Source organism: Nymphalis io, chromosome 18 (assembly GCF_905147045.1).
Source record: "Nymphalis io chromosome 18, ilAglIoxx1.1, whole genome shotgun sequence".
NCBI classification, from domain to species: domain Eukaryota; kingdom Metazoa; phylum Arthropoda; class Insecta; order Lepidoptera; family Nymphalidae; genus Nymphalis; species Nymphalis io.
This window is the reverse complement of record NC_065905.1, coordinates 1,148,354-1,168,243: the sequence shown is the minus strand read 5'-3', so window position 1 is coordinate 1,168,243 and position 19,890 is coordinate 1,148,354. Positions and strand designations below refer to the sequence as shown.

General features: G+C 34.6%; 1 protein-coding gene across 1 annotated transcript in view; it reads left to right on the top strand.

Moving 5' to 3' along the window:
* Positions 1 to 19,890, top strand: part of LOC126775531 (bicaudal D-related protein homolog) — a 99,000-nt gene that overhangs the window by 75,169 nt on the left and 3,941 nt on the right. Inside the window, exons 5-8 of the mRNA XM_050497544.1 lie at positions 1,455 to 1,695; positions 12,003 to 12,223; positions 18,685 to 18,837; positions 19,710 to 19,814. Of these exons, the coding sequence (XP_050353501.1) occupies positions 1,455 to 1,695; positions 12,003 to 12,223; positions 18,685 to 18,837; positions 19,710 to 19,814 (720 nt within the window). The remainder of the gene's footprint in view (positions 1 to 1,454; positions 1,696 to 12,002; positions 12,224 to 18,684; positions 18,838 to 19,709; positions 19,815 to 19,890) is intronic.

Here is a 19,890-nt window from a genome sequence, read left to right as displayed (position 1 = left end):
ATACATATAACAGTACGCGAGTACTTTTACTTGTTGGTATGATTTTGTGCAAGCTTGTCTAAGTGGGAATTACCCACTCATCAGATATTCTACCGCTAAATAGCAATACTTAGTATTCTTGTGTTTTAATTTGAATGGTGAGTGAGCCAGTGTAACTATAGGGACATAATATCTTAATTCGTAAGGTTAGTGGCGCATCGGTGATGCAAGGAATAGTTAATATTACTTACAGCGCCAATGTGAATGGGCGATGGTGACCACTTACCACCATGAGGCCCATTTGCCCGCCCGCAACCTATTTTATAAAAAAGTACAACAAACAGTGTACGTTTTCTTTTGTCAATAATGTATTTTAATTATTGGTAATGAGTACTAAGTTTCCTGGTTCTTATTAATTTCGGTTACCTATATTCTGAACGGGTTAGCTTTTAATTGAATTTAGTATTCAATGACAATAAGAGTGCCTTTAAGAGCTTCTAGAATAAGAAATTCATTGAGTATTGAAGATTATAAAAATATATAATTTTGGTAATTGAGCTTATGTAAAAAGCGTTTACATTAAATGTTCTACCTAATAGCATGTGGTCATTGGAAGTAAGATAATTACTTCATTTTCAACAAGTTCTAGAACAAACATTCCTTTCAAGCGATAAATAGGATAGCATGAGCATCAAAAACATTAACGTATATATAATTATATGAATAATTATATAGAAGATCAATCACAAGGAAATCATAGCGGAAGAAGCAGTGCATTGTGTCTATTTCAATCACAATTTCACAATTCAATTGCAATATATTTGCTTTAAACATAATATACATGTTTAGTCACTATACTTATCACATGCGAATACAATGTCCGTCTTAGATTCGACCTTTTTTGTTTTTAAGGCCCGTGACTTATTACCCGTAACGAGTGAGCTGATTTAGATCTGAATTTACTTAATTTACGAGCTCAGATTAACCGAGTACGATGTCCTATTTGATAGTGAACACTAACTGAGTTGTACGAAATATTTACCTTACAAGAATGTCAGACATGTGGTGCTTTGATGGATTTCTTATGTATTATATAAGAGGGTTTTATTCAAGAAAGAATGACCATAAATTTAAATAGTTAATTCATAAAATATTAAGAACCCACAAGGTTTTTTTTTTCTAAGCGTGCTTAGCACGCTCTGAAATACTCCTGTATTTAAGCGCACCCAATGGTTGTGGGGAACTAAATCACAAAAAAGCATTTCCTAGGATGGTTGGCAGGCAATTTGGCCGGCCGTTAAAGATTGCCAAACCCGTACCGTGCTCGAAATTGTTTCGAGCATTAAATAAATGGATGGGCAATTGAACTTTTTAATAAATCTTAATGAACACGTAAATTCTATGATAATTATTATTTAAAAAAATAATTCCAGTTCTCATCGGTCCACTAATTTAACTAAACGAATGTTCTACAGGAACATCTGTACCAAAACACTCTCAAAGAATTGGAACGCCTGCAAAGATCGCACGACACTCTCGCCGAGCGCGTTGGTGTCGATGCTGTAGACACCACAGACACAGCGAGGTCACTGCACGCGGAAATGGAGGCTGAGCCAGAGGAAGACGAGAACTGGCTACGAAGTGAAGCAGTTCAAGTCTTCAAACAGCTGAGATCGTTGGCGTTGCAGTTGAACACGGGACATGATGATGATTCAGGTAAGAACTTACCCGACAACGGTGTCAAGTGGAGTTTTGTATTTACCCTGCGTGTATGTCCATTATTATTTTTATCAAAAATCGTCGTAAAAATATAGAACTATAATAATAATTAATTGAATTAAGGAAACGTAATTTTTAACTATTTAATTTTGATACCTAATGGTTTTAAATTATGCTTTGGAAAGAAAAAACACGTCAAAAACGAGGTAAATCAAAAACAATGGAAATAATACACCAAAGGCGCGGACAACACGTCTTTGAAGATATGATTACTTAGAGGAAAACACATGTATTTTTGAATATTGAAATACGAATAGATAATTCATTGAAATCAAACACACAAATACACTTTTAAGTTAATTTATATAAAAAATAATAAAATCGGAATGTAATTGAATATCTCGTAATGACGTGGAACTTTAAATAAATATTATTTAATTAAAATATCAAGTTGCATCGTCTTTACATAGAACATTTCCTTTTAATACAAATATAAATACTTTATAAACTACGGATATGCGTTAGCTTAGATATACATTTATTGATCCCCTGCGTCCTCCACCAACCTAAATTAGATTAGCGTTGTCGAATAAGTTCCAAACCATCTTCTTGAATAGACCCTAGCCAAGTAGGGACACAGGCTGTCACTGTACTTTACTGGGTCGTTAGTCTATACTAGGATTTAAGGTTTTTGAGACCTGGAATTTTGGATCAGACCAACAAAAACTTATTAGGTTTTTCCGTCAAAATATTCTCAATAGCAGTTCGAACAGAACCTCAAGATCTATGAGCTTCTTATGATATAGCTTTATGAGCTAGCCACTAGGCCAACGAGGTTTTATTAACCCTTTATAATATGTACTATAGTATGTATACTTGTTTGTACCATATCTAGTAAACAATAGGTTTACCATAAGTATTTAGCATAAGTTGGCGAATAGCACATCCAAGTGACTTTGTAATATCTTCAATTCATTATCAACCTCTCCTCCCAAAGGACAAGCGACCGATTAGCCAAAATACAGATACAATATAATTTAAGCCATATTGACCTTTATTTACAAAGTCTTAAGGACTTAGTAATTATATTTAGTCCATCACGCGATCGAATCGATACTAATTTGTACGCACGCATGAAATGAACTAGTTTCTAACGTTGGCCGCTTAGATCAATATTATACTATTATTTATTATCTTGCACAATAGTATTTCAAACATCGAACATGTAAGCCACATTATGTATTTTTCAATATGTGCAAATAATTAGTGCCGGAATATCATTCGACACATGATTTCTGTCACCGAAATGAAATATAAACACAAGTTAGGAACTTTAAAATTCAGTCGTACCAATGCGCCAGCATGTATAATCATCTCTTCCTCTCCAAAAACACACAAGATTAACAGTATAATATATTTTATTTCCCAATAATAAAACTTATTTCAAATATACATCGAATTAATTACAAATTATATTATTTTCTTTTCCCGCCATTCGAAATCCCGCCATTTTCAAGTACACGCCATTATTAATTTTTTTAATCAAATTCAAACGCATTTTAGGCAGCGGATAAAATTTGAAATAACATTATAAATAAATAAAATAATTATTATAATTGTTTTATAATTTGTTATTCGATTAGTAAACCATACAATTGGGAATTACGATGTTAGCTTCTTTGTATGTGTTACACTGGAGCGCCCTTCAAACCGGAACAAAAAAAAACTAAGCATTGTTGTTCGATAGAATATCTCATTAGTGGGTGGTTAACCTAGACGGGTTTTCACAAAGCTCAAGCACCAAGTATTGTTTTTATATATAACATATCTAACTAGACAATGACCTAAGTTACGTTGCCCCCGACCATTAAAATCGTTACAGTAACCGACTTGCTGAACGCTTCCCCATACAAACATAGCCTTAACATTACTCATTGTATCGTCATGAGGTAAAGTGCTAAATGTCGGATAATAATATGTCGGAATTTAACACGAAACTATCGCAATGGTTGTACGAGAGTAATGGGATATAAAACATCCTTTGGTATGACTTTTGTTGATATAGTGTGGTTTGTGGTGCCGAGATGGCCCAGTGGTAAGAACGCGTGAATTTTAAGCGATGATCGTGGGTTCAAGCCCGGGCAAGCACCACTGAACTTTCATGTGCTTAATTTGTGATTATAATTCATCTCGTACTTGACGGTGAAGGAAAACATCGTGAGGAAACCTGCATGTGTCTAATTTCACTGAAATTCTGCCACGTGTATTCCACCAACCCGCATTGGAACAGCGTGGTGGAATAAGCTCCAAACCTTCTCCTCAAAAAAGGGAGAGGAGGCCTATAGCCCAGCAATGGGACATTCATAGGCTGTTACGGTACGATGGTTTGTTATATACGTAAGATTGTATTGTTAATACTGTATATACATGACATTGATTTTTTTCTTGGACCGCCTTTCAGTTTTTCTTTAAATTACCAATATATGTCTACTTTCAAAAGATCACAAAATTAATCCACATTAAAATTCTAGACTCACCGAAAAACGCTAATGATTTATTAATCTGCTTTTTGCCAACACATATTTAGTAACTAACTCAACACGTGTAATTAGATTCGCTTTGAATTGAAATAAATGAAACCCACGATCCACGCTCACGAATGCACGAATTTTCATTGTGTAACCTAAAGCGCGTCCGTGTGTAGTGTGTTGTCGACACGATATAACCCTGCCAAATTTAAAAGTCATATGAAGTAACAATAGCACTCAAGAAGATTTTTTTTGTTTATACAAATATAGTGCATCTGTGTAATATTAAAGATCCTTTTTTTTATTCCAGGATAGTTCAGTTAGCGTATTAAATAAATAAATCACTATAAAATTATGCGTCCATTTTAAATATCGCAATAACTTTTGTTAAGAATACAATAAAAATTCGTGTTATTGACCGAATAACTGAATAAACTTCCTGGTACAGCACAATAGCTTTACATTACTCATAGTTTGTTGAGGAAAAACCTTAAACAGAAATAAAATATGAATTATGTACGCTATAATACGATTTTTAAAAAAATTATGGAAAATATTTACATGTCTTAAGATATTTTCGGAAACTTTGTTAACAATTCAGATAATTACAAATTGGGAACTGCGAGTAACTTTCGTATTGTGACGTTCAATGTATAGAAAAAAACCTGTACAGAAATAAAACACTCAAATTCGATTAGGTACATATCATAACAATTAATTACACAAATAAAAAAAGTACAATATTAAAAAAAAAAAAAAAAACAATTTTTAAGTTAACTGTACTCGCGTGTTCACTTTGTGCCACGATAGGCAAATTAATTGGTAACATTCAAATATGAACCTTATTTTAAAACTCATAACGTACAAAGTATATAATCGCTTCATCGTGTATTCATTTCTAAACAATACTGTAAGTACTAATGAAATAAAAATCATACACTTCTGATTTTAAAATAAGCCTTAATAAATTTATGATCGTATCCTTCATAATATTATAATGCTTGAAGAATAAGCTAGCACAACAAATTTCGAGTATAAAATTGTTTTTTTTTTTCGTTATTACAAAATAAAGATAGTATTGCTTTAACTGAGACATTTAAGTGCAATAGATATTGGCATTGTAAGAAATGTTGACCATCGCTTACATCACCAATGCGCCACCAACCTTTTGAACTAAGATGTTATGTCCCTTGTGCCTGTAATTACACTGGCTCACTCGCCCTTCAAACCGGAACACAACAATATCAAGTTCTAATAACAGTAGAATATCTGATAAGTGGGTGGTACCTACCCAGCCGAGCTTGCACAAAGCCCTACCACCAGTAGGGATCTTGAGTTAAGTCGGGCAAGCGCCTCTGAGTTTCCATGTACTTAATTTTATGTATAAATTATATTTCATCTCGTGCTCGTTAATAACGGAACGTATATAAGTGATCTTTCTTTCTCTATAAGGGAGTTATTTAATTTGTTATATTTTCACTTGTGTTTTGCATCTGCTTTATATTAATATTTGTGTTAATGTGATATTGGAAACTATAATTGAAGACTATATATTTCTTATTTTATTCAATGTAATAATATTTGTTTATATAATAAGTAAATAAATGTCTAGACTTGTCGAATACACTTTTAATAGACGTGTATGCAACAATCCGCATTGTTGTAGCGGCACTGGAGGTTATAGCCCAGTGGTTTACTTTACTTGATGCTTTGTGGCAAGCCCGTCTAGGTAGGAACCACCTACTAATCACATATGCTACCGCCAAACAGCAATACTTACTTTTGTTGTGTTTACGTTTAAAGGTTTAGTTAGCCAGTGGTAATTACAGGCACAAAGGACATCTTCGTTTCCAAAGTTGGTAGCGTATTGGAGATGTAAGGAATCGTTAATATTTCTTACAATGCCAATGTCTATGGGCGGTGGTGCATACTTGCCACTCAATTTTTCTTTAGCTTTTATATGTCAAAAAGACAAACCCATATAACGCTAAACAACATGTACATATAAGTACATGTTGTTTTGTATTTAATATGTTGATTATCTTCATCGCGCAATTCGTTTATCACGAATATTTGTTAACAAAATCATGACACTTGTCATCATAACTGTACACGGCGGCTGGCACGGCGCGTCACGAGTTCCACTCACGATTTCGCCTTCCACTAAATTGTTTGAGAAACACAAAAAAAATCTGACTGCATTAATAACGTGGTTTGTGATATACGATTCTCGGGTGACGTAATCACTTCATCGTGTTAAATAAAGTATTTACTTGTGGTTATGTACAGAGACAGTGGTTATATGCTGTACGAATTCGAAACGCGACGTAGAGCTCTTTCGTGAAGTCTTTATAGAGGTAGCAGGATTCTGTATATGCCCCCGTAGGTACTAGATACTTTGAAACTATAGGCCTCTATTCCGAATTAGCGTAAAATTTTATTATTTTTGCCTGGGTGCAAACCCTTGGTCGGTGCCTTGTAAGTATGCCGGGGCAGGTTCGGTATTCACCTTCAAATGAACCTTTTTTAAAAAAAAGAAAATAAGATAGACCAGGAGTAGAACAAAGACTTTTACGTACGTTTGGAACTTTCACGTATTGCAAAACTTCCTCCTAAGAATTTCTTAACAGTAAACTAAATTAACTTTTAATGTTCCGGCTGCGGTTTGAAAAGAAGACCTTTGAATCTGTTATCATCAAAGCTAATAGACCAACGTTATAAAGTTCATAACACAACTTTTTTTTATATATTTTCCGGGAAGGCAAATGACTACTCCACCTGATGGTAAGTGGTAGTAGAGTCCAAACGCGACGACGGCCAGTACATTCGGGAAGATTATTTATTTATAAACATCGTTGATTGTTTAGTAAAACGATGCTGTGTTTTCTTCTTCCGAATGTCAAAATAATAATGACAGAAAGAGCGAAATGAGTGTAACTAAACAGCCGCTAGCATTATAGGCCGTTAATATTTTATGTAAGTTTAAAAATGTTTCATAAATTTTTATTATCAGTAAGCGTGATTCATAAAATTTATTTTATTTCATATCAAATTCCAATATAATCGCACGACTGCATTGCCGATGTATCTAACATTACACATTGTTAGAGAAAGTGCATACTGTGCATACGAATCGATTTAATCGATATTACTTTTTTTTATTCGCTTAAACATTTCTATAATGACTCGACGAATCACTATTATATAACAGTTATATATCGTTTTTTTTGTCAACGCATTGGAAATGTAAGGAAGTTCATTCTTATAATGGCAGTTTTTAGTATTTATTTATATAATTGATCAACCGCCGATTGATTTATTTGCTATATTCACTAAAGTTGATACAGTCCGTAACTGAGGTAACATATGAATAAGAGCTTATTACACCACGTTGTTATATTGCGAGTTGGTGGGTAAATAAACGGCAGAACTCTCCGTGGTCCTTGAAAAGTGTCGGAATGTCGTCCTACTCGATTTTATAAGAGGGAACATAGTGCCTCTGTATCATTACAACAGAATCAAAAGCATTATTATTTATTTGTCATAAACATTACACGCGAATCGCGAACGACGAGTCGCGATTTTCGAAATACCTAATGATGCATCTAAACGAACAAATAATGCAATTCGAATGGACATATGTGCAAATGTAAATTACGAAATATTTTACAATTCCCTCTCTGTATCTATGACCCTAAGCTGATTTTTGCGTAATTGTCCGCGTGGACTTAATTTTACATATGATACTCCGGGGATATTGGAGAAACGTGTTATATGGTTCAAACCTTCTCCTCAAAAAGCCTCTACTCGCAGTTAGCTCAGCATTGTAACATTTCTGGTACTTTAATTCCAAAGGAAATCAATTAGCAAGAAAAAATTAAATATGTATAATGGTTAAATAATCCTGCGTTGATTATTGGAACGTAATCGTTTCGCCGTTCTCTACTATTTTTTTTTAATTGAATATGCAGGAGGACGAGCATATGGGCCACCTGATGGTGAGTGGTCACCAACGCCCATAGACATTGCCATTGTAAAAAATGTTAACCATCGCTTACATCGCTTATGTGCCACCAACCTTGGGAACTACGATGTTATGTCCCATGTGCCTGTAATTACGTGAAAAGTAAAGTAATAGATGATCTGGGCTAAGGTTTACTTTCCTTTCGAGAAGGTTCGCTGCATGTTATACCACGTTATTTTAATGCGGGTGTATTCACGTGTGGCAGTTTTTTTACTGTCGACACTTGCCGGTTTCCCCGCTTGTTTTCTTTCACTGTCAGCACGAATTGACTTATAAAAACAAATAAAGCACATGAAAATTCAGTAGTGCCTGCCTGGGTCGATCCTGCATACTTCGATTAAAATGGAAGTGTTCTGATCACTGTGCTATCACTCTTTCTACTTCTAACATATTAATAAATAACTTTTATTTATCTCTGATAAACCACACACTTTCTGATATATGTCTCTTACACGCTATATTGAGTATCATATTAAGAAGCCACATCTTGTAACAAAATACCTACAAGGACATTGTGGTGGAGCAATAAGGCCATTAGTCTTCTCACTCCTTCAAAAAGTATCTGAGTACACGAAAGTACGACGAGTACTTAAGATAGCTCATACTTAATTCAATCTTAAGTGAATATTGTGAATTCAAAGTCGGAAAATAAATAAACGGTCGTAATAGAAAATTATTGAGGATATCGGCTCATGTCGGATAAAATAACACGTTGGAGTCAGGCACACCTTGATAGAATACGCCCTAAACCTTCACCTCAAGAGGTAACAACATGCAGATGAGATGGTGTTTTTTTTCTTAAATTATATTTAAGAAAGATTTTTTTTTGTCGAAAGATTATTACTGGTGAATGGTCTACCAATAGAAACTAATAGTTTTTACCGAGAGTAATATTTTATGACTTTTCTTACAAACATGAATTAGATAAACTAAATTTAATACCTTCATTCATATTTTTCAACAGTTCTTTTTTCAAAAATAATCCGCGTGATCATAAATAATAAACGTGTCTTTGATTTCGATCGCTTTGTGTTCCTAAACGATAAGTTTTTGCTTGTCTTTGTGCTAAGAAAGTTTAAAGGTTTAAAAACGAATGTTCAATGAAATGCTCATTGAATCTGGGGCAAGAGAGTAATTCGGATAATAAATATAAATAAATTATATACTTGGAATAAACTAACAAAGCTTAATGAGTAAAACGAGTGCTTTTTAAATAAAGGTTTAAAAGTATAAACTTCGCGTGTCAAAGAATATTGCCATCTCTTTCTTAAGTGTGAGCTTAAAAAGGATGGAAAGCACTTAATTTCTATTAAACTAGCTTAGAGATTGTTATAAAGGAATAAGTAAGAGGATTAACCTCTCATAGTCGAGTGAACGTCTGAGATTCTTACAAGGCTTAAATAATACAAAAAAAAAAGATTGTAATCATTAAAACGTAATAAAAGCCGCTTGTAACGAACGTTATTGGTAATAATATATGACCTTATTGTTTTAGAACATTTTTAATATTTAAATAACATTTGGCTGATAAAATCATTTAAGAATCTCACGTAACACAACTTATCGATTCCATCTGTCTGTGTAAACCACTGAACTGATTTTGATGCAATTTGTTATAAGTTAGGTATACTTAAGCGATAAGGCTCAGATAATTTATTATATATGCAATATTACGTATATAATATATTAGCGATGTCTAGCGGTGTCTTACGTTATCTTCTAATATATAAATTTCATATATAAAAAGCAAAATCATATGTTGTAGTTATTTAGCTCAACTTAATAAGATAAAAGTAAATATTTAAGTTATATTACGTAAAAAAGTAATTACAACGGACTAGAGTAGTAACTGTTTTAACTAGAATCTTCTTCTTCGAGTGCCACTCCGACTAGCGAAGGTTGGCAGTCAGCTTTAAATACTCCTTCTTGTTCTTCGCGAGGCGAAAGAGTTCGGCAGCACTCGCGATTCCCGTCCATCCACGGATGTTGCACAGCCAAGACTTTTTTCTGCGCCCAACAGCTCTCCTTCCGGCAACTTTTCCCATCATAATCAGTTGCAAAAGTTCATATCTTTCATGCCTAAGCACGTGTCCGAGATATGCAACTTTTCTCTTCTTGACAGTCTCCAAAAGTTGCCGTTTTTGGTTGACGTGTCGCAGAACTTCCACGTTCGAGACCTTTTGAGTCCAACTAATGGCCAACATACGTCTATAAGCCCACATCTCGAAAGCTTCTATACGTTTTTTGAGGTCTTCTTTAATTGTCCATGCCTCGCATCCGTAAAGAAGTATAGGCCAGATGTAACAATGTAGGAGTCGTATGCGCACAGGGATCTTAAGTCTGCGATTGCAGAGTACTTTTTTCAACGTGCAGAAGGCACTTCGAGCTATTTCGATGCGAGTCTTTACCTCCTGTTCACAGCTCCAGGTGTCATTAAGCCATGTCCCCAGATATTTGTACTTGCGCACCCTCTCAATTTTTTGGCCTGCTACAATGATAGCAATATCATCGAAGCTATGTTTAGATAACACCATGATCTTCGTTTTTGATAGGTTCATCCTCAGACCAGCGTTGTCACTGCACTCATTAACACGGCTCATAATTAATTGCAGCTCTTCAGGAGATGATGCTATTAGGACTGTATCGTCAGCGTATCTGATGTTGTTAATATACCGGCCATTTATTTTGACTCCACATTCTTGGCCTTCAATTGCTTCTGCTATTATTTGTTCCGAGTACAAATTAAATAGCGTGGGTGATAATATACAGCCCTGTCGGACTCCTCTCTTTATTTCTACCTCATCAGTCTCCTCATTGTCAACTCGTACAGTAGCCTTCTGGTTCCAATACAGATTCTGGATAATACGTACATCTTTGTCATCTAAGCCGATATCATGTAATATTGCAATTAGACGGTCATGCAGTACTCTGTCAAAGGCTTTTTCGTAATCGATGAAACAAAGGAAAACGTCTTATTGCATGTTTCTGCATTTTTGTACGAGAACCTGCATTGCGAAAAGAGCCTCTCTCGTGTCCACTCCTATTCGAAAACCAAACTGACTATCTGCGAGATGTTCGTCGCATTTAGCTCTTATTCGCTCGTGGATGATATTCAGAAATAGTTTCAATACTTGGCTCATAAGGCTAATCGTTCGAAACTCTTCGCACCTTCTTGCGTCGGTCTTCTTAGGAAGCGTAATAAAAGTTGAGGTTAGCCAGTCTTTGGGTAAGTGGCCAGAGTCGTATACCAAGTTAAAGAATTTAACCAGGAAGTTAATATTTTCATCTTCAATAAGTTTGAGTACCTCTATGGGAACATTATCCGGTCCGGTTGATTTTCCCGTTTTAGCTTTTTTAAGAGCGTTTGTGACTTCAATTTTCAGGATAGGGTATCCCTCATTGGGATCACAATTTACCGCTATGCTTCGAAAATCGTCGGCAAACATTGATGAAATGTATTGTTCCCATAGGTGTTTTTTTCCTGATATGTCTAATATGGGAATATTATTTTCATCCGTAAGTTGGTGAGCGGTCTTTTTGTGTCCTACCAAAGATTTTATTTCCTTATGCAGGTTAAATGCATCATGTTTAGCATAAAGGTCCTCCACAAAATCACACTTGCACTGATACCAAGCATCTCTAGCATAACGAACTTCACGCCGAATTTTCTTATCAATCTCAGTATACTTGCTATTGTCGTTGTTGTTAACTAGAATAATAATATTTAATTAAAACGTAATATTTTATTTCAGGTCTCCATTCTGATCTGTCACTGTCGTCTCTGGACGGTGATGAAGGCGAAACATTACGACGTGGCGCGCTCGCTGCAGCCTGCGCGGATGCAGTTGCCGCGTATGCAACACTGGAAGGTTCGCGGGTGCGCGACTCAATCGCCGCGCACGCACGTCGTTCACTAGAAAGGGAGAGACAGATTGACGAGAAGAACGAAATAATAGCTGATCTATCATCTAAGGTAAGATTAATAAGAAGTTGTGCGTAAGGCAAACGTGAAGTAGTAATTCATATCTATATACAGACCAAGACACTTCGAAGGTTAAAGCATTCCTTAAACCGAAAAATAAATAATAATAATATTTTTATGCGACACCAAATGTGGTAAACTTCATGTATCATTGGAACTCACGTTGAATGTAATCAATTCGAGATTCATAAACAAACGTCAAATAATTTATTCTATAATGTCCTCCAGACCGATTTCGGCCACGGCGGCAAATCTCAAGAGTGATTAGCCAACTACGCAGGAGATATTATAGTGCACAAGTGTGTGCGCAAACACAGGTGCAATCTTTCCTCCCTAATATCCTCCCTTTATTCCCTAACTATCATAATCCGATCGGACGGCAATCCAACACGACTGGAAAGAGTTCAGGCGCAGTACCAACGGCTTTACGTGCTTTCCGAGACACGGGAGTGTACACACTTTCAATTCATTTATAGTTATTTATTCTATATTGGGAGAGGCCTATGTTCAGCAGTGGACAACGATTGGCTGTTGATTGATTCTATATTGATAGTTTTAAGTAATTATTGTGTTCGTAATAATTTCACAAAATTCGGCTGTTTTTTGTGCTTTTATCTTTTAAATGCGATTGTGAATGCGAAATAATCACCAATAATCATTGTGAACTAATTTAAATGTAAATACTTATTGGTAAAATACCACGACAATGATCATATTTAATTTTGCAGAAAAAGCACTCCCAAGGCAATTTTCGGAGTCGTTTTTTTTAAACTTACTTAATTTATTCGTTTTTAAATTCACGATTCTTTCTACGTAGCGGTAAAGTGACTGAGTCAAGGACAGCTACCATCCACCATAAAAAAAAAAACTTTTGTAATCTAGTCTGTTACACGGGAATTTATCAATATGTTAGAATGATAGTTGGTAGAATGATTAATCTATTTGATACGAAATGGCAGTAAGCACGCGATTCTTGCGTCATACGATAAACAATTCACTAAACACGGTCAAACGAATAACAGCAAATACTATTGTTACAAATATACATTTAACTTACTTACTCAGTGCCTCTGGTACCACCCAATGATCCCATAATCTACAGCCAAACAGCTATACTTAGTACTGTTATATGGTTTGAAGGGTGAGTGAGCCATCTTAACAGGTACAAGGGACATAACTTCTTACTCCTCAAGGTATTTATGACTGCGCCAATGTTTGTGATCACCAGGTAGCTCAATTGCCAGTCCGCCTGCTTATGTAAAAAAAAATGTTTTTATTGTGTTCGAACGTAGCGTTCGCCGCGCAGCTCACAGTGAAGTCTTATGACTGTTTCATTACAAGTGACTAAACAAACGACGGTATTTGGTTAGCGGTTGTTCTTTTTAAAGAAACCTGATGAAGTATCACAATATCTCTTATGGTACTTATGCGGATATACTATTTTGATGCGTGTATTCTTGAAATTGTTATAATTATAATGGTCAATGTCGCATAACACTACCTGACATTTTACGACCGTTTTTTGCGGTGAATTTTTGTTCATACACAATAGCCATACAGCTACTGCTAACATTCGATGATATTTTTGTTTATATTTAAATTATCTCAACAGAATGTAACATCAATAACTAGATCATGTCATGTTGACTTTAACATGGTTATGCTTTGAACAATTAATTATTATAATATATAACATTAAAATTAAATAAATTGAAGTCTTTTTTTTTTTATAGAATATGAAGGCGGACGAGCATATGGGCCTTCTGATGCTAAGTGGTCACCAAACGCCCTTAGACATTGGCATTGTAAGAAATGTTAACCATCGCTTACATCACCAATGCGCCACCAACGTTGGGAACTAAGATGTTATGTCCCTTGTGCCTGTAATTACACTGGCTCACTCACCCTTCAAACCGGAATACAACAATACCAAGTACTGCTGTTTTGCGGTAGAATATCTGATGAGTGGGTGGTACCTACCCAGACGAGCTTGCACAAAGCTCTACCACCAGTAGTCTCCGTGGCCGTAATTTGATCACGAGATATTATATAAATTATAATTATTTATTTACTTAGGACAACCAATAGTACACAATAAACAATACAATGAAAAAGTTATTCATTAGATGTTCTTCCAGAAAATGGTTATTACGTCACGTACTCATATTATCAGATTTAGAAAAACAGAAATATTTAAAACATAAGAGTTTTCTTTACTTTATGCAATCCCTTCTGGGTAAGTATCACCTACTCGTCACTATTTCTACCGCTACACTTAGCATTGTTGTATTCTGATTTCAAGGGTTAAAGAGTGAGTGAGCCAGTGTAATGATACACACAAGCTACATCAGTTCCCATGGTTGGTGGCGCACTATTTGTTACTACTGGGCACTATCATTAATAATATTAAACCGGCTGTAGAACTTCTTGCAGGTATAATAAAGTCCCAGTGGTTATATTATCGCTGAACACCAATACTTTATATTGTTCTGGTTTGAATGTTTAGTGAGCCAGAGTAATTACAGGTATAAGAGACATTTATATCATGGTTGTCATCTTGAATTAATGGTATAAAGAGTGGCAACCGAACAGAGTTGATAATGATCAAACACCATCAAGTGATTTATTTTTCTTTCTCCCCTCCTGTATTTCTATTTATACTCTCTTTCATGTTATGTAACGTTATTTACATGCAAAATTTTTTAAGCTTAACTGTGAAAGCCCCACTGCTGGGATATGGCGTCTTCTCCTTTTTGAGGAGAAGGTTTAGAGCTTATTCAACCACGCTGCTCCAATACGGTTTGGTGAAATACACATGTTGCAGAATTTAAGTGAAGTTAGACACATGCAGGTTTCCTCACGATGTTTTCCTTCACCGTCAAGCGCGAGATGAATTATAAACACAAATTAAGCACATGAAATAGAGTAGTGCTTGCCCTGGTTCGAACCCACGATCATCGGTTAGAACGGTTAAGGTTAAAGTTGTCAAAATCCAAAACCACTTAGTTATAAGAATATACGTATGAACGAAGGTGACCACTTACCATTCAAGTGGTTCATATGTTCGCTTGCATCTTAAAATAATAGAAATAGAAGATAAAGTTTCCAATAAAAAGATATAAATGTATGGCTGCAACAAAAAGATTTCACACATATATAAAACAAAGGTTTTGAATGAATAATGGGTAGTAAGCTTATTTGATGTTCATGCACATTGCTGGTAATTTTATCCATTAAAGGTAATTCAATGAATGCAAGTCAATATAGATTATGGTAAATAGAACTATGACAATTTAGAACAATCCTTATAATGTAATGCTTACTGTGAATCAGTCGTTCTATATATTATTTAGAGTTGCCAGCCTTCTGCTTTTCCCGGATCAATTTCGTTTTAGAGACCGCCTTTAAACGTAGTTAGTTTAAACATTCTACTTTATGGATAAATAAATAAATTGTAATCAAATAGTTACCAATAACGCGAAACAAAAATCACTATTTTTACAATGAGGACCTAATTCAGTCAAATTAATTATATATATATATAATTATATAAAATAGTGATTTTTGTTTCGTGTTATATATATATATATGTTATATTATACAGATGTTGACCGTTGTACAAAGAAAATAACAATTCACAGAATATATACATTAATTTAAACAATTAAAAGAAACCCGTTACAAGTCATCAATTATAAACAAAATTAAGACAATTATACACTCGTACTCGTATAAAATATAATTTTATTTGTGAAAATTAATTTTAATGGCATAATTTCACGTTTAATTCGCAATCTATTTCACAAATGCTGGTAATATTTTAGCGAAAAATATGTTGAAATTTGAAGAACAATTTTATTAAACGCTCGGGCTGTGGCAAGAAAGTTAAGTAACAGCCTGTAAATGTCCCACTGCCGGGCTCCTCTGCTTTTGAGAATTTTTTGAGGGTACATACGGGGTAGAATTACAAACAACACGAGCGGTTTTGCATGCAGTCCTTACTGATTTCCTGTACCGCTGAACCCGTGATGTATTTTAAATACAAATTAAGCACATAAATTCGCCGTAATGGTTTGCTCGGGTTAAAAATTGCAAACTTCGGCTAAGATTCACTTGTTATAGCCAGTGATTCATCTCGGCTCTATTTATAATATCTTTGCTTTTTATAGTGAGAAAAAAAAATCACACTATACTTGCAACTTTTTTTCAACAAAATATAAGTGTATCGATCCCAATTATAAAACGCAATGGAAGACGATAAGTATCAATATTTTCTTTCCCACAATCGTATTAAAAAACTAAAATCAATTGCGAGCAAAACAAAAAGATTTATTATTGTCGTTTCATCGTAACAATGGTTGTAGTTATTTTAACCGTTGCTCACCTCAAATTGATGTGGAACACCATTGTTCACGGTATTACCACGGTTATTTCGATACCGTTTACTCGTAATCGGTATAAATTGGCTTCGATACATCGATTTTTTATACTGTGATCGATTGATATATCGGCGGCGCGTTGATTGAATGCTGTGTAACGCAGTTATACGTCTAGTTGAAAATTAAAATGTAAAATGAAAAAAAAAGCAATTTTCCATCTGTTTTTAACCAAACTTTATTGCATCTCCTACGATTGGTTGGTAGAGAAAATTTTTAGCATTAGGTCCGTCTTTTGAACACTAAACATTTTGTACGCACATACACACTTACATACGCAATCACACGCACACTATATACAAAGACTAACACTTATGTAATTGTATGAATGTGTAAGTTGTGTTTGTATATAAACATAGTACAAGGGTCCTTGCAAAAAGGTTGTAATGCTTAAATTGTTATAAATAAAATAACAAATGTTGTGCCATAATGTGTTAAATAAATGCATACCGTATTTTGCGCAGATGTATTAATTGTAATTACACAGGCACAAGGGACATAAAATCTTAGGTCCCAAGGTTGGTGGCGCATTGACTATGTAAGCGATGGTTGACATTTCTTACAATGCCAATATCTAAGGGCGTTAGTGACCACTTACCATCAGGTGGCCCATATGCTCGTCCGCTTTCCTGTTCTAAAAAAAAAAATGTTTAGTACAAGTCGAGACTGGCTCCGTGGCCCAAATTCAATCAGGCGTATTAAGAAGTTAACGCGTGCTTATATGTATCAGAGGCAATTGCCATATTATAATAATTATCAAGTTAATTATTATTAAGTAGAGTTTTGATGAACAAAGCGAAAACTATCAAGACGAGCGGTGTATTTTCACACGATATTCTATTTTTGTTTTATTTTTACAATTAAACACAAAGTAAATACCAAATAACGTTCGATATTTTTCCCACATTTGAAAAGGTCACCTTGCAATATAATATATTTAAATGTATTCTCACATTGGTTGTATTCGATGGTGCTTTGTATAGATATTCTACCGCCAAACAGTTTGAAGGGTAAGTGAGCCAGCTTAACTACAAGGGACATAACATCTTAGTTCGCAAGATTGTTAGCACATTGGCCATGTTAGGCATGGTAATTATTTCTTACTGGACAGTGGCCATAAACAATGCTTTTCATCAGGTGTCCTACTTGCCGGTCTGCCTACCTATTCTTTAATAAAATATGATGTCGAAAAAGGACATATGATTTGGACTAACATCATTACGACCACACATTCGCCCACGGCTCAAAATTTACAAATTCGGTTATCTTGATCTAAATATTCAATACGAGTCAATTAAACTTAGCCGAATTTTACGAAAGGACGGCTTTTTTTCCTTTTTAATTGTATGTGGGAATATTTTGTTTACATTGGCAACACTGGTACACGACCTTTACATTTTAAGTATGAATTTTTCCATTAATAACGTCTCCCGCTACTTAGAATTGTTGTATTTACATACTGTTTTTTTTTTACTTTTCGTGGATGGACAATACTTCTTGTGATATACAAATAAGTACATAAATACTAAATTTACTAAGATTTATGTTTTTGTTGAATAAATTAGTGTTTTAAGTCAACCTTGGTACTAAATGCATCATTTTACGAAGTCTATTTGAAAGAACACAATTGAGTGGTTATGAAAACAAAAGTAAGCGTTCAAAATCGAAGGCCAACTATTTGTGGTTTTTTTTTTAAATATCGCATAACCGTGACAGATTCTTGCAACTCGATAACGACCATCAGAATGAATTTAATATGGAAGGACACGGTGCAATATATATTAAATAACTTTTTCTCATGCTTAATAAGTGAATAAAGAACATTTTAATTGAATACAAATTTTGAAGCATAGTTTTTATTTTACGGCATTGTAAACAAACTACGTTGTATAGTAATAGTTTCTGCTCGCGGTTTCGCCCGCGTGTGGAGAGGGCACGTGTTATATACTCTATGTCAATTTCTGTACCCCTAATAAAGTTTATTTAAAATGTAATGAAAAATTTGTCTCTTTATAGTTATCAGTGGCAGAGGTTGAGCTCCGTGCGGCCGCAGAAGAGAGGGACAAACTTCTAAACGATGCCAACTACAATAGTCTGCAGAACGACGAAGCCGTTACAAAGGCCAGGCAAGAGAGGGATGAAGCTATTGAAAGAAAGAAAACGGTGGAGGTAAGACATGATCGGCTACACGTTTAACGAAAAAAAACTTCAACTTGAGACAAATTTGTATGTGTTGTTTGTTTTTTCAAATTAGAAATAATGCCATCTAATTTTTCAAATTAGAAATATTTACTCCGATATACATAATAATAATAATAGTAAGCATTTGTTTTGACCAATAGAGACATACACATTTCAATAAAATAAAATTATAATAGTCATACTACATGTCAAAAATAATAGGTGAATTGAATCTTATATATATAAGATGGAATTGAGTTCGTTTAATAAGTTAAAGAAATGATATGAAAACAAATGAAATCTAACTTTAAAAAAAAAACTAAAAATAAAATAAAATCACTTTAAGTCAAATGAGATATATAGATAAGTTTATAGTTTGTTCGAGATATAAATAATGACACATGCAGATTTCCTCACGATGTTTTACCATTACCGTGAAGCACGAGATGAATTATAATCACAAATTAAGCACATGAAAATTCAGCGGTGCTTGCCCGGGGTTGAACCCACGATCATCGGTTAAGTTTCACCCGTTCTAACCACTAGGCCATCTCGGCTTTTGAGATGCTTAATTTATGATTATATATATTAGTGATAAATTATGTCACATATGTATTCTACTAACCCGCATTGGAGCAGCGTGGTGGAATAAGCTCTAAACCTTCTCCTCAAAAAGGGAGAGGAGGCCTTAGCCCAGTAGTGGGACATTACAGTATAGGCTGTTACTGTACTGTACTAAATAATGGCTATATTTGTCCGAAAATAAAACAAGATCTGCTTAAATAATAACGACCTAATGGCTCAAAAGATTTTACTTATAAATGTCTAATTATTGTGTTATATTTTTTTACTATCACCAGGTGGCACTAGCGAAGACCAGAGTGGAGCTGATGCAGGCCAACAGCCAGCTGTACGAGGCTGTGCGACAGAAGATCGATCTAGGTCAGCAACTAGAACAGTGGCAGGTAAGATATCACAAATTTATCATATATGTACATAACTATTTAAGCTTGCTTAATAATATTCCCAAAATATATCGAG